Genomic DNA, 15,898 nt, shown 5'->3' on the forward strand with positions numbered 1-15,898 from the left:
ATATACATACATATACATTTAAATCTTTCTGTGTATTGTGATGTTTTGATATCTTAAAAATACTTCCTGATTGGGCAGCTCCTGCCCCTTCCAGGGTTAGCCAGTTCTTAGTGATGGCAAGGGGCCAGCTTGGAGCAGGGCTTTGAGTATACAGTCTATCCAATCCAGAGTCATATCTCCTCTACGTGGTGGCTCTTACACCCCAGGAGATGATACTCAGGTGTTCTAATTATCCCAAGACCTGGTACCAGGCCACTGGAAACCACGTGTATAGCTGCAAGCCCACAGGAGTTATTTAAGCTACCCAAACTAGCTGGCCTGTGTTGTTTATCCCACCTTTTTCTTCAGAGACCTCTGTTGAGATCATGGCCTGAGCATCCCCTCCTTTGCACTGTCTTCTCCCTCTGGACTACTGTTATGTCTTTCCCATGTAGGCCCGCAAAGCATGCCATACCACCTGTCTCTAGGACCCCAGAGTGAATTAACTTTGTTTCCCTGAGCCTGTCCTGAGCTGCACCTGACTGACCATTATGTGAGCAAGCACATAAAGGCTAGGTGATATTCCAGGTGCATATGCTACATTAGATTGGCCCTAGATACACTAGATAATGCCGCTGTGAACATGGATGTACAGATACGCTTGAGTCTCTGATTTTAATTCCTTTGGGTATGTAACCAGAAGTGGAATTGCTGGGTCCCAGGGTAGTGTATTTTCAGTTTTTCTGAGGAGCCACCATACTGTTTTCCACAGTGCCTGCATCATTTTGTATTCCCACCAACAGTGCACAAGGTTTTCATTTTCTACACGTTGTTGCCAGCATTTGTTTATCGTTTTGTTTTTTATTTAAATAGCAGTCATCATAATCGATATGAAGCTGATCTGATTTGCATTTCCCTAGTGACAAATAATGTTAAGTATCTTTTCATGTGCTTATTGGTCATTGTATGTCTCTTTTGAGAAGTGCCTTAAGTCCTTTACCCATTTTTAAGTCAGATTCTTTTCCTTATTTGTTGTTGAGTTGTGGGAGTTCTTTTTATTTTTTGGCTATCAACCACTTACCACATTCATGATTTGCAGATGTTTTCTCCCATTTACCGGTTGCCTGTCCACTGTGTTGGGCTTCCTAGGTGGCTCAGTGGTAAAGAATCTGCCTGCCAATGCAGGAAATGCGGGTTTGATCCCTGGATGGGGAAGATCTCCTGGAGAGGGAAATGGCAAACCACTCTAGTATTCTTGCCTGGGAAATCTCATGAATCAGGGAGCTTGGCAGGCTACAGTCTATGGGGTCACAGATGAGTCAGACATTACTTAGCAACTAAGTAACAACAGCAGCAATCCACTGTGTTATTGTGTCCCTTGATGCAAAAATATAAACTGGACTCTTTAATCTTGATGTAGGCCAGTTTATTTTTTTCTTTTATTGCCTGTGCTTTTGGTGTCATATATAAGAAATCATTACCAAATCCAGTGTCATTAAGCTTTTCTCCTGTGTTTTCTTTGAAGAATTTCGTAGTTTCAAACCGTCCTTTAGGTTTCTGATCCATTTTTAGTTAATTTTTCTATATTGTGTAAGGGTTCAACTTCCTTTTTTTGCTTGTGGGTATCCAGTTTACATAACACCATTTGTTGTAAATACTTTTTTCCCTACTGAATGGCCTTGACATCCTATTGAAGATCATTTGTTATGGCTTAATCACTAGTCCTTGAGTTGTAAATCTTGAGCCTCCTGTGGCCTCCCTGTTTCCTGAATGCCACCAGGGCTACTTTCCTAAAGACACCTTTTACTTCAGCATGACACTGCTTGAAGGAGAAGTTGCTTAAAACAGCTTTTCTCCCAGGTTTTGTGTGTGTGTGTTTTCCAAACTCTTCTCTTAAAACCTTTATTATACTAATGCACTTAAATACTTATTGGACACCTCCCACTTCAAGTTGTTAAGGCTTTACATCTGTAGGTCCTTTTTATTTAATGTGATTAAAAGCTTTAGACACCTAAGTCTGGTAAATACCATGAAACAACCAGAAAAATTCTCTTGCAAAAAGTAGGTCCTCAACTGACTGACTTAACACAGCCTTTGTATAACATTAATAAGGTTATGCAGCATTTGGAGACAGAATATTTGCTGAATCCAATTAAGTTGAAGAAAGATGCTACTTGCTGTTCAAAGTAGTTAGCAAAGCTCAGTTTAAAATGCAGAATAGTCCTTTTATAAAATTTAAACCCTATGTACATAGTTCATAGAATCATTTTGGGGTGTTTTCCCAAATGCCAACAGCTCTGAACAGCTTGGTTGTGCTGACAGATAGAGTAGTTGACTCCAGTTCATTATTTTTATTTTCATGAAGGTCTGTACAACATGGCTCAGGTTGCAGACTGCTGGGTATGTAATTGAACAACAGATTTGAGCTTACAGGTGCCACTCATCAATGGTTACTTATTTAGTGAAACTGGAGGAAGCTCATTGAAATAATTGCTGATACAAACACTCTTGTTTCCATAGAAATGCCTTGTTTATATGCAAAGGTTCAGGAGTCTTGTTTATCTTCCTCTAGGGCAGAAATACTCTGAAATTGGTGTTCTTCTCCCCTGTACCAATCAGTTGCTGAGTGCTGGGGAAAGGAAGGCACCTCCTTTTCAGTGGCACAGACCCCTGACTTGGAGTTTGTTTTGGGAATCTTATTACTGGTCTTCCAAGTTCCATTTCCGCCAAGGAGAGGGAAACTGACTTTCTTTAAGGTTAAATGAGCTAATTTTACCTATGATGCACAGTTAGATATTACAGTTTTTTGTTATATGAATTTTACTCCCTCATAGTTGGAATGGTAATTTCTTGACTTACTGAAGTGTTATTCTTTCCTGGGTTGCAGAATTTGAAATCTGTGATATGTGTGTGTCTTTACCTAATAATGATAACAATGAATATTTCTTAATCTCTTTTGGTATATGTGTTCTCCAGATCTTTGCTTTGAGTTGCACCAAAGTAATGGATGAATAGCTTGAATTGTCCCTGATATTACTCATTGTGTGGGAGTGTGTGAGTGGCTCAGCCATGTCCGACTCTTTGTGACCCCATGGACTGTAGCCCACCAGGCTCCTCTGTCCATGGAATTCTCCAGGCAAGAACACTGGAGTTGGTTGCCATTTCCTTCTCCAGTATTACGCATTACTTAGGTTTGATTTCATAGCATAACTTTGACATTTCTTATGTGATGTCATATATTTTACCTTTTTATGTTTTCTCTGTGGTATAATCAGCTAAACAAAGACTTTTAGAGTATCATAGTCATCTGTCACTGTCAACTTGCAGTGTATAAATACCCTGTTTATTTACAATTAAATTTACTAACTGTGAGTGAGAATCTTTCATCATTTAAGAATTGTAACTACCATGCCGGTCCCAAAGAAAAATCCACCACTTCCCCGTACGCTCTTGAGCTGTCAGCGTGTGACTCAGAGGAAGGTGAGGCGTGCTCTCTGGCACACTGTATTCACTAACATACATGTGTTTTCTCCACAGTAAAACCCACTGTCATTGATGTTGACATCTACGTTAACAGCATTGGTCCTGTGTCGTCAATAAACATGGTAAGAAGCTTCTTTTCTGATCTGACGGTCTTTGTATCAGTTCTTGCTTACGTTCTTATTGTGGATTTCTGTTCGAGATTTATCATGCAAGTTTAAACTCACAATTGACTTGTTAAATATGTAGCGCTTATTGGAAGTTCAAACACTGGAAGTGGTAAAACTCAAGGAGTAGAGATTGCGACACCAGTAGTGATTAAAAAGTATCTCATCCCATGTTTTTCTCTGGTTGTATGCCCAGGAATGGAATTGCAGTGTCTTATGATAGCTCTGTGTTTAGCTTTTAAGGAACCTCCATACTGTTCTCCATAGTGGCTGTGCCAGCTTACATTCCCATCAACAGTGTAGGAGGAGTCTCTTCTCTCCACACCCTCTCCAGCATTTACTGTTTGTGGATTTTTTGATGATGGCCATTCTGGCTGGTGTGAGGTCATACCTGTGGTTTTGATTTGCTTTTCTCTAATAATTAGTGACGTTGAACGTCTTTTCATGTGTCTGTTGGCCATCTGTATACCTTCTCTGGAGAAATGTCTATTTAGATCTTCTGCCCATTTTTTGAGTGGGTTGTTTGTTTTGATGCTGTTAAGTGTCATGAGCTGTTTGTAAATTTTGGAGACTGATCCCTTATGAGTAACATCATTTGCAAATATTTTCTCCCAATTGGTGGGTTGTCTTTTGGTTTTGTTTATTGTTTCCTTTGCTGTGCAAATCTTCTGTGTTTATGTAGGTCCCGTTTTAAATTTTTGTTTGTATTTCCATTATTCTGGGAGATGGATCAAAAAAATATGTTGCTGTGATTTATGTAACAGTGTTCTGCCAACGTTCTTCTCTAGGAGTTATATGGAGTCCAGTGTCACATTTAGGTCTTTAATCCATTTGAGCTTATTTTTGTGTATGGAGTTAAAGAATGATCTATTTTCATTTTTTCACATGTGGCTGTCCAGTATTCCTGGCACCATTTGTTGAAGAGACTGTGTTTTCACCATCGTGTAGTCTTGCCTCCTTTGTCATAGGTTAATTGACCATTAGTGCATGGTGTTATTTTAGGGTTTTCTATCCTATTCCATTGATATGTGTTTCCATTTTTGTGCTTGAACAATACTGTCCATCCCCATCTTGTTCACATGTTGTGTACTGTATGTAGATTTCCAGGTGATGTTATGTGCAGTCATTAGCCATGTCTCACGTCATTAAAACTAGGGATGAATATAAATGACAGTTTTTTAATTTTAGTTCATTTTTTCAAGGTCCAAAAGACCTGCCTTTCAGTGTTTCTCAGAAAAGAATCTGAGAATACTCAGCTTATACTTCTGTCTTCCTGGGGGTAAATATACTACTGCCTGTTTTTTAAACAGGAAAAAGAAAATATGGGATCAAGTATGTGTGTGACTTCCCTGAATAAAGTTTTCAGTATGTTTTCACATACTTATAAGCAAAAAGAGCTCCAGAAGTAGCTGTTCCCAGTGTAGAAGTCCTTTCTTGTACAGAGTGCTTGGCTCTTAGGAAGGTGCTGGAATGTTGGAGTCCACTAGTGTCAGAGTCCCCTTCCAGGCATTGTAGGCCAGAGGGGGCCTCCCCAACCAGAGTGTGGAACGTCTGGAGCAGGCACTTGCTTTGTGGGCCAGCGACCCAACACTGGGCTCTTCTTTATGCTTCCTGCTGCACAGTGGCTCCTGGATTCAGGGGATGCGTGAGGCTGAAGGGGGATTGCATAATGCCAGCTTAAGAAGCCTTCCTTTCATTGCAGAGTTCTGTGGATGGAAGGAATCCTTCCAAAATTAATAGTAAAATTGTTTCTTTTCATTGCCCGATATTAAAAGTACTCATCTTTTCTCTGATGATATAAAGGTTCCATGTGGGGCTGAAATTCTATTTATGGGTCACTCACTTTAAAAAAATCCCCTGTGTCATCCATACACTGGAGATGGTCCACTAGGACAGAGGGGAAATGAATAAAAGAGGGTTCACCCCACACAGCCTATTGGCTGCAGATTGTGAAATGTAAACTGTGACTGTCAACTCTGCCTTTCCCTGACTGAGTAGTCAGTTTCTCAGTTTATTTCCCATTCTGAAGTTTTATTTACTTGTATTAGTTCCATAATGCTTTATTCAGACACTGCTTTATGTGTAACACTAAAACAGAAGTGCCTCCAAAGACACATAGTCATAAAATTGTTTCAAGAACAGTTGCTTGAATTTGCATACCTAGGGATTTTCATGAACTCCTGTGACCTTGAGATCTAATTTGTGCCCAGAATCAGTCTTTGCTGCTGGAATTGATAGACTTTTCTGTGTGAAAATCATAGGCTGGAGAGGAGGTTAAAAATAAGCACCAGTCCCCACAGGGTGATAAGGGCTCTGCTAATGGCCAACACCCCCTTGGAAGGCCCACTGCAATTAGGATAGATTTCTCTGATGAGGTCTTCTCAGCCTGAGATGAGACTCATAGGCGGGGCTCGGCCAGGTGGGACAAGTGGGAAGTCGGCAGGAAAAAGCAGGACAGCAGATACATGACGCCACTGGGGACTGGCTGACTTGATGTTTGAAGCCGTGGGGTGGGTGGGCTGGGGAAATGTGGGGACTGAGACTCGGAGGCCGTGTGTGCTGAGAGTTTGGCTTTCCCTCAGCTCTGCCCCAGACAGACTCTGCACTGGGGAGCGTGTGGACACTTCCGTCTGAGTAAGTGCAGGTCAGACTTCACGAGAGATTGGTTCAAATCCAGATTCATAAACGAGCCATCCTGATGCCCAGGGGGTCAGAGCAAAGACAGATTCACTTTCCTGAACGGGTGGGATGTGCAAACCCCTGAGGGAGGTTTCAGAGGCCTCAGGAGGCAAGGGCTTCCTTTTTTTTAATTTAAATTTTTAGTTGTAAAAAGACATTTTTAGGTTCACATCAAAGTTGAGGGGAAGGTACAGAGATTCCCCATATTCTCCCTGCCTCCACTCATGCATGGCCTCCCCAACTGTGAAAACATTTGTTACAATCAGTAAACTCACGTTGACATGTCGTCATCACCCAAAGCCCACGATTTACCTTAGGAGTCCCTCCTGATGTTGTACATCTGTGAGTTTGGACAAATCTGTAACAACATGTTTCAACCATCACAGTATCATACAGAGTAGTTCCACTGTCCTAAACATTCTCTCTGCATCTGCTTCCTGAAGGATGAGGACTTCCAGCCTTTGTGTTCCTAGCACTTTGCTTAGAAGTCAGAATGATAGACGGCTTCTTCTCACATTGCCAAGTATATCACATTTACCCTCTGTATCTATGAAACCAAATGATACAGTTTCAAAAGTATTGTAAAGTGCTTTGATGTGGACCTCATGAAAAAGAAAAGCAATTTAAAAGTAGAGAACTGACTGTTGAGGTGGGAATTGGGGATTGAGTCAGCAATAATAATATAAAAAAAGAAGATGAGAGAGACCAAAGCAAATTAAAAAACACATTATGGGAGAAAGGCACAATTTAGGGAAGTGTACAGGATTTAATGATGTAAATTTTTATTGCAGTTTTGATGATAGCTAAAGCCTGATAAATTTATGACTTCCTCTAAGTATTAATTTAACAATCAAGGGAAGAGAGAAAATGACTTCTTCCTCTTCTTCCTCTTTTCCTTTCCACTTTTCTGCTTCTTTTATCGATAGTATTCATACTGAAGTTTCAATTTCAGACATTCTCCTCCCTGCTAAATAAAATGAAGTTGCATTCAGTCACTTCCTTAACAGAATGTTTTCCATTGTCTTGTGTCTCCTGAAGTTGTTTATGCTTTTTCTAGTTAACAGAGAGATTAGAAATGATTCAGATGGGTTGAAGAGAACCTTTTTTATTTTTTTGTAAGCTTCAATCACATCCTCTGTCTTTGTCATTGTGGCAGTTGAAGCATATCTAAATGTGCACAGTTCCTCACAGAATCACCCATGATTTGTTTCAAGCCTTGTATGAAAGCTGCATACAAGGGAACTTGAGAATTTATTTTTGAGAATATTTACCATAAGAGACCTTTCTGGAATAGAACAAAGAAAACTAATGTTTTGATGCCTACTCTGTCCTGTAAGGCCTGTCTTGTCTGAATTCTGTGAGATCATGGTAGAGAAGACACTGCCTTTCGGACTTGTTGGTGAGGAGGGGCTGGAGCTGATCGGATGGAGACCCTGGAGCAGTGTTTCTGACTCCAGCCCACTGTGTCTGTGGTCATCAGAACATGCAGCAGCGGCACCTAGAGAGCTGTAGCTTGGGCTTGAAACTTGAGATGGAAGGGGTGAGACTCACTCAAGGGGGTGAGTCTGATGCTGGGATAATTTTCCTTTTATTAAAAATATTAATAGACTTTGTTTTTAGAGCAGTTTAGAATTTTTCCCAGCTCATTGAGATATCGTTGATGTATAACATTATGTGGAGAAGGCAATGGCACCCCACTCCAGTACTCTTGCCTGGAGACTCCCATGGACGGAGGAGCCTGGTAGGCTACAGTCAATGGGGTCTCGAAGAGTCGGACATGACTGAGTGACTTCACTTTCACTTTTCACTTTCATGCACTGGAGAAGAAAATGGCAGCCCATTCCAGTATTCTTGCCTGGAGAATCCCAGGGATGGGAGCCTGGTGGGCTGCCATCTATGGGGTCACACAGAGTTGGACACGACTTGACGTGACTTAGCAGCAGCAGCATAACGTTATGTAAGTTTAAGGTGATTGTGTATACCTATGTATTGCAGAATAATTGAAACAGTAACCTTATTTCATACTTTCATTGCCATGCATGATCGTTTTTTTGGTGAGGTGATAAAAATTTTAAGATCTACTCATTTAGCATCTATCAAGTATATAATACCCATATTGTTAACTGTAGTCACTGTGCTATATATTCTATCCCTGGGACTTACTTATCTCAATGCTGGAAATTTGTACACTTTGACCAATATTTACCCATAAGTACTGCCTGCCATCCCTGGAAACCATGGATCTACTCTGTTCTTATGATTTCTGGTTTATAAGATTCTACATATAAGTATGATCATAGAGTATTTGTCTTACTCTGACTTATTTCATGTAGCATAATTTTAAATTTACAGAAAACTGAGTGGAAATCACAGAGTTCTCATATACTTCTACACGCACGAACACACACACACACACACACAGACACACACATGTGTTCCTTGTATTATTAACATCTTGCCATTACTGTGGTGCATTTTGTTATGAGTGATGAATGGATACTGACACATTATTATTAGGTGAAGCTCATAGTTTACATGAGGGTTCACTTTTGGTCATGTTCCTTCTATGGATTTTCACAAATGTATGATGACATGTATAATGTACTCACCATAACTGTATTGTGTAGAGTATTTTCAGTGCCCTGAAAATCCTCTGTTCATCACTACCCTCCATTTCTTTAAATATTGCTTCTATAACCTTCGATTTCTCTCTTTTCATGTTCTAGGGCTCCAGTCCTGTGACCATTAAGGATTTCTCCCAAGTCCCATTTGTTCCTTATGCTTATGGTTTTATTTCCATCCCTTTGATCTTCATGTTTCAATCAGTGGACACCTTTCAATATACCTTCAGTTCAGTTCAGTCGCTCAGTCATGCCCAACTCTTTGCATCACCATGGACTGCAGCACGCCAGGCCTCCCTGTCCATCACCACCTCCTGGAGCTTACTCAAACTCATGTCCATTGAGTCGATGATGCCATCTAACTATGTCATCCTTTGTCATCCCCTTCTCCTCCTACTGCCTTCAGTCTTTCCCAGCATCAGGGTCTTTTCAAATGAGTTAGTTCTTCGCATCAGGTGGCCAAAATATTGGAGTTTCAGCTTCAGCATCAGTCCTTCCAATGAATATTCAGAACTGATTTCCTTTAGGATGGACTGGTTGGATCTCCCTGTAGTCCAGGAGACTCTCAAGAATCTTCTCCAACACCACAGTTTAAAAGCATCAATTCTTCTGTGCTCAGCTTTCTTTATAGTCCAACTCTCACATCCATACATGACTACTGGAAAAACCATAGCTTTGACTTGACAGACCTTTGTTGGCAAAGTACTGTCTCTGCTTTTTAATATGCTATCTAGGTTGGTTATAACTTTCCTTCCAAGGAGTAAGCATCTTTTAATTTCATGGCTGCAATCACCATCTGCAGTGATCTTGGAGCCCAGAAAAATAAAGTCAGCCACTGTTTCCCCATCTATTTGCCATGAAGTGATGGGACCGGACACAATGATCTTAGTTTTTTGAATGTTGAGCTTTAAGCCAACTTTTTCACTCTCCTCTTTCACTTTCATCAAGAGGCTCTTTAGTTCTTCTTCACTTTCTGCCATAAAGGTGGTGTCATCTGCATATTTGAAGTTATTGATATTTCTCCCAGCAATTTTGATTCCAGCTTGTGCTTCATCTAGCCCGGCATTTTGCATGATGTACTCTGCATAGAAGTTAAATAAGCAGGGTGACAATATACAGCCTTGATTTATTTATTTCCCAATTTGGAACCAGTCTGTTGTTCTATGTCCAGTTCTAACTGTTGCTTCTTGATCTGCATACAGATTTCTCAGGAGGCAGGTAAGGTGGTCTGGTAATCCCATCTCTTGAAGAATTTTCCACAGTTTGTTGTGATCCACACAGTCAAAGGCTTTGGTGTAGTCAGTAAAGGAGAAGTAGATATTTTTCTGGAACTCACTTGCTTTTTTGATGATCCAAAGGATGTTGGCAATTTGATCTCTGGTTCCAATTTGACCAGAGATCAAAAGGAACCAGGGGAACCAGAACCAGAGGTCAATCTACTTTGCAGCATCCTAAGTCACTGCTCATGTGTCCCTTATCTGTTAAAGACATCTGTTGAGTTTTTTATGTCTTAAATTTTTATTTTATAAATTAATATAGAGTGATTTAATTTTTTCATTATATAGTTTTATGACTTTTAAAATATATAAATGTATGTACCTACAACAGTCAAGATACAGAACATTTCAACTACCACAGAAGCTCCCTCACACTTTCTATTAACAGTCACAACTGACCCTCACCCAAGTACTTGGCAACCACTGATCTGTTTTCTAACACTTCAGTCTTGTTTTTTGAGAATACTATGTGAATGGAATCACATACTTAGTGATATTGGTTCATTTGAAACTGGTTCCTTTCACTCAGCATAATGGATTTATGATTCATCCTCTGTTAATGCTTTTATCAGTATTTTTATATTATTACTGAGATACTGAGTAGTTATGTAGTTATATTAGTCAGGGTTCTCCAGAGAAATAAAATCAATAGGATATATACATATATATGCATACATATATAGTCATATCACATCATATTATAATCCCTCAAGGGAAAGGCAACATGTTTTACTGAGTCCAGAAGTTCAAATGTTAATATTTCATCTGAAAACACTTTCACAGCTTCACCTAAGAATAATGTTTAGCTAAATATCTGGATATCCCATGACACAGTCAGGTTGACACATAAATTTGACCACCAAAGTATTTTTCGTTTCTAAAATCTTAGTTTGACAGTTTCTATTAGATGTGCGGTCTCTGCTGAATTTCTCCATCTTACAGTCTTTTTTTGGAACAGACTAATCATTAAAATCACAGCTGATACCTGCAGTATCTGGGCATCTGTGGTGCCATTTCTATTGTCTCTTTCGTTGTTTGGCCTCGTGTTTTTGTTTCTCTTTGATTATGTACGAAAGTTGTAGAGCCTTCAGTAAGGTTCCCTCTTGTGTCTGGAGGTCACTACTGTTGTGGGGGCTATTTTGCCGTCCAGCCGAGGCTCAGCTGGGCTCTGGTTCCCGTCTACCCTGGCCCCAGTCTTGGGGATAGCTCTGCAGGAGTCCCAACTGACAGCTTGGATTGCTTCCCAGGGCAGCTCCAGAGTGGTCCAAAATTCTGATTTTTATATTTCCGACAGCATGAAATGGCTGGAAATTCTGCTCTACTTTTCAAGCCATTTTACACCTGCTTTATCATCTCTTACCCATGCAGCTTAGTCTGTGAACGTGTTGAGGGAAAGCCCATGCCATTTGGCCTCTTTCTCTGCCATCCGCTCTCTCTGAAGGCTTGCCCCTCCTGGTCGGGCTGCTTGGCTGCCCCAGACTCGGCTTCTGCGCCAGCTCTGCCAGGTCCCCACTCCTTGCTGCCACTCCCCCAGCGCACACTGGCTGATAGGAGGCAAGTTCTAGGGAGAGGGGCTAAGTGCTGTCCCTGCTGCCCCTGCCGTCTTGGTGTTGGACCTCTTCAGATCAGTTTTTAAACGTGTATTTTATCTAGCTTTTCTATTTTTTGTGAGAGTGTTGGTTTAGAACAAGCTTTCCCATCATAGCCACACACCTTTGATTTAAATTTTTCTGTAGGTGGAATAAGGTTTGATTTCTCATAGTTGGAAAGGAAATAATTTGGAGCCATGAGTTAAGCCCTAAGAAAAATTTCATTTTCATCAAGAAGTTCGTTGAACAACATAGTCACCGTTTTGTTCCACTACCTCTGCCATTTTCAGGCAACTTCAAGATTCCATCTTCCCAAAACTTTTAATCTTTTTGAACAAAGAACTGTTCCAGGTACCTTTTACAGTCTTCCAGGGGACTGACATTATTTTCATTAAGATAATTTGTAAAGACTGAAATAAATGGAAATCTGAAGATGTGATGTCTGGTGAATATGATGGGTGAATCAGAACTTCCCAGCCAAAAAAAAAAAAAAAGAAAGAACTTCCCAGCCAAGCTGTAACAGTTATTGCCTGGTCAGCAAGGAAACATGCAGTCTTGCATTATTCCTATGAATGTTTGTGTTTTTTGTTGACTAATTCTGGACGTTTTTCATCAAGTGCTGCTTAAAGATGGTCTGATTGGGTGCAGTACTTGTTGGAATGAATCGTTTGATTTTCCAGAAGGAGCTCATAATAGAGGACTCTTTTCCAGTCTTACCATATACCTTCTTTTGGATGACGACTGGCCTTTGGTATAGTTGGTGGTAGTTCATTTCGCTTGCCCCACAATCTCTTCCATTTCACAGAATTGTACAGTATCCACTTTTTATTGCCTGTCACAATTAGTTTTAAAAACAGAACATTTTTCTCACACTTAAGTAGAGAGTTGCATGCAGAAATACAATCAAGATTTTGTTCACTTAACAGATGTGGAACCCAAACGTCAAAGCAATTAACAGACTCAAGCAGGTACAAATGATTTTCAATAGTTGATTTGGATATTCTGAGTTGTGTCAGCTATCTGCTGCATGGTATAATGTTGATTGTTCTCAATCAATATCTAGATGTGGTCACTGTCAACTTCAACAGGTCTACCAGGCTGTGGAGCATTGTCCAACAAGAAATCTCCAGCACGAAACTTTTCAAACCTCTTCTGACCCATTCAGTCAGTCAACAGCACCTTTTCTGTACACTGCACAAATCTATTTTTTGCATTTCAAAAGTTGCATTTTTCCCTATCTTGAAATAATAAAACATAATATGCCAAAAATGTTTCTTTTTTCTTCCCTGTTCAGTACTAAAATGGCTACACAAAAATTCACTAATTTTGATAAGTTTTTTAAGATGCATGCTGATACGACAGCTGTCACGATAGTCTAACAAAATTGCTTCAAATGAAGTTAAGGACAACTAAGCACAACTAGAGCCATCTTATGGGAAAACCAAGCAAAACTTTTGGCTAACCCCATATTTATATATATTTATAAAGTGTGTATTTTTGAGATTTGGTTCATCACTAGATGTAAAGCCCTTTTCCAGTGCAACAGCAGTAGAAATAATAGTGTGTATCTAAAATAAACACATTATTAAATAAACTAATAGAATATGTTGAAAGAGCCACACAGTGTAAGTGGGAAAGATTTCTGAAACTTAAAAAAAGCTTCTAAGAATAAGAAAGAAGATGGTATTTAAAGGCTTTAAAAACTAGTAAAGGCTTTTTGAACCAGAGATCTTGTGAACCCGTCTGTAGCAGGTTCCCATTTTACTGTGAGCCCTTGAAGGCCAACACCTACAGCTCTTTTTGGCCCCCTGGGACTCAGTTGAAAGGCCCTGATGAGTGTCTCTAATGAATGAATGAATAAAAACCATCTTCCCTTCTGCCTGTCTCCATATGTACCCACTGTGCATTTTTGAGTGTTAGTGTGCACACCTTGCATACCCATACGCTTCTCATGTCTTAGGTCACGTTTTCATTAATGAGTGGGTCTTGCTCTAATCATGTTAGTTAACACCTGCCTTGTTCTAATTGTATTAGTTAACAGTTTTTCAGTGCTTCCACTGCTGCAAGAGCTTAATCCTGACAGTAAACCTGTGGAGGCTGTTGATAGCATCAGCCAAGTTTATGGCTGATAGAGCTTAAGGTGTAGGACCCTTAGGTCCTGTCTCAAAGACTGTGCATCTGGAAAGATGATATAACAGATACCCACTCTTTAAAGGAAATCAGTGGAAGCTATGCTAATGGGCATGTGCACGCAAGAGTGTGTGTGTGTGTGTGCTCAGTCATGTACCAGTCTTTGGAACCCCATGGACTGAAGCCCACCAGGCTCCTCTGTCCAGGAAATTTTCCAGGCAAGAATACTGAAGTGGGTTGCCGTTTCCTAATCCAGGGGATCTTCCTGACACGGTGATCAAACCCGCGTCTTGTATCTCCTGCATTAGCTGGTGGATTTTTTGCCACTGGGCCACCTGGGAAGCCCATGCTAATGGGCTTGTCAGTGTAAAACCAGCGCATTTTAAACAGACTGTTTTTCCTCTTTTGTTTGTCCTCCCGTGTCTTGGAACTTTTCACTACTTTATACAAAATGTCTTAAAATGCCTTGTTGCGTGGAGCAGTCGTACCCCTTTGTGAATGAATGTGAACTTTTCAGCAATTCAAGAACACTGAAACAGCTCTAGTAACTTCAAACTTTCTGTTCTTTGTCAATTGTGATCTTGCACACCAACTCTGTCAGATGTATGGGTAGCTTAGTTTTCTTTTCCTCTTGAACTTTTTTCATTCTGCTGGTTATTTCTCAGTTGGTATTCCTTATTCTCCATAGTATGGGCTATATCACGTACCACTGAAAAGAGCACCATCTTTAAGTTTACTGTAAAAACTGTTTTCTGAAAGGGAGGGCTCCCCAGCTCTGCCAACTCAGAGTCATATGTTGAAGTCTTTTCCCCAGTACATTAGAATGTGAACTATTTGAAAATAGAGTCAATTTAATTAATTAAATTAAGTGTAATTAATTAAGATGAGCTCATATTGGAGAGGGTGGCCTTAAACCGATGTGACTGGTGTCTTTATGAAAAGGGGAAGTTTGGAAACAGACGTGCGCATGAGAACACCATGTGGAGATGAAGGCAGAGTTCTTCAAGCTGAGGGATACCAAAGATGGGCAACAGGCCAGCAGCAGCTGGGAGAGAGGCCAGGACTAGATTCTCCCTCATGGCCCAGATGGAGCCAGCCCTGCTGACATCTTGATGTTGGACGTCAGCCTCCAGGTTCTGAGATAATCATTTCTGTTGTCCGAACCACTGCGTTTTAGGTGCTTTATTATGATAGCCCTCGCAACCTAACACAGGGCCTGTCCCCTTACTTTGCAGTTCAAGCCATTTTTTTGGTCACTTTTCACGTGGTGCTGACCTAATGCTGGATGTACCTCAGCCAGGGCCCTCACCTTTTCCTGGGACTCAGTGGCCCAGCAGGCTCTGCATGTAGGTTAGGGGTCACTCCCTCTCGCCCAGCTGCTCTGCTGGTTAGGTTCTGTTTCATACTGTTCCCCTCGTCTCAGAACAGCCTGGCAACTGAGGGATTCCTGTTCTGCTTGGAAGTGAGAACGTGAAACCCACCCACACAGAGAATGAGTGGAAGCAGAGCTTGAATCCAAGGCCAATCCGGGGCTGTGAACGCTGGTTCTTGAATTTCCTGCGCTGTTGACTTGTTCTGGAAGGGCCACGCTGGATCCGTAACCAGGCTGATAGCTGTTTTCAGTTCCTGGTCAGTGAGGCTTCCTCAGTGGTTGTGGGGCATGTGGAAGAGGAACAGGGCTGGGAAAACCAATGCAGAAGAGAAAGGAGTGCTGCCTTCCAGGGAGGTTCCCGCTGGGTCAGGTCCTTCTGGCCACTGTACCTCATTGTCAATCCCAAAGTCAAGATGAGCCCCACATGCATGAAAAGATGCTAATCATCACTAATTATTAGAGATATTTAAATCAAAGCTGCAATGACCTCACACCAGTCAGAATGGCCATCATTAAAAAGTCTAAAAATAGCAAATGTTAGAGAGGGTGTGGAGAAAAGGGAACCATCCTACACTGTTGGTAGGAATGTCAATTGGTACAGCCA

At 40.8% G+C, this 15,898-nt stretch overlaps 1 protein-coding gene across 1 annotated transcript in view; it reads left to right on the forward strand.

Annotated features, from left to right (window-relative positions):
• Positions 1 to 15,898, forward strand: part of GABRG3 (gamma-aminobutyric acid type A receptor subunit gamma3) — an 812,145-nt gene that overhangs the window by 80,258 nt on the left and 715,989 nt on the right. The window contains exon 3 of the mRNA XM_061159587.1: positions 3,517 to 3,584. Coding sequence (XP_061015570.1) covers positions 3,517 to 3,584 — 68 coding nt within the window. The remainder of the gene's footprint in view (positions 1 to 3,516; positions 3,585 to 15,898) is intronic.

Source organism: Dama dama, chromosome 13, assembly GCF_033118175.1.
Source record: "Dama dama isolate Ldn47 chromosome 13, ASM3311817v1, whole genome shotgun sequence".
Taxonomy (NCBI): Eukaryota; Metazoa; Chordata; class Mammalia; order Artiodactyla; family Cervidae; genus Dama; species Dama dama.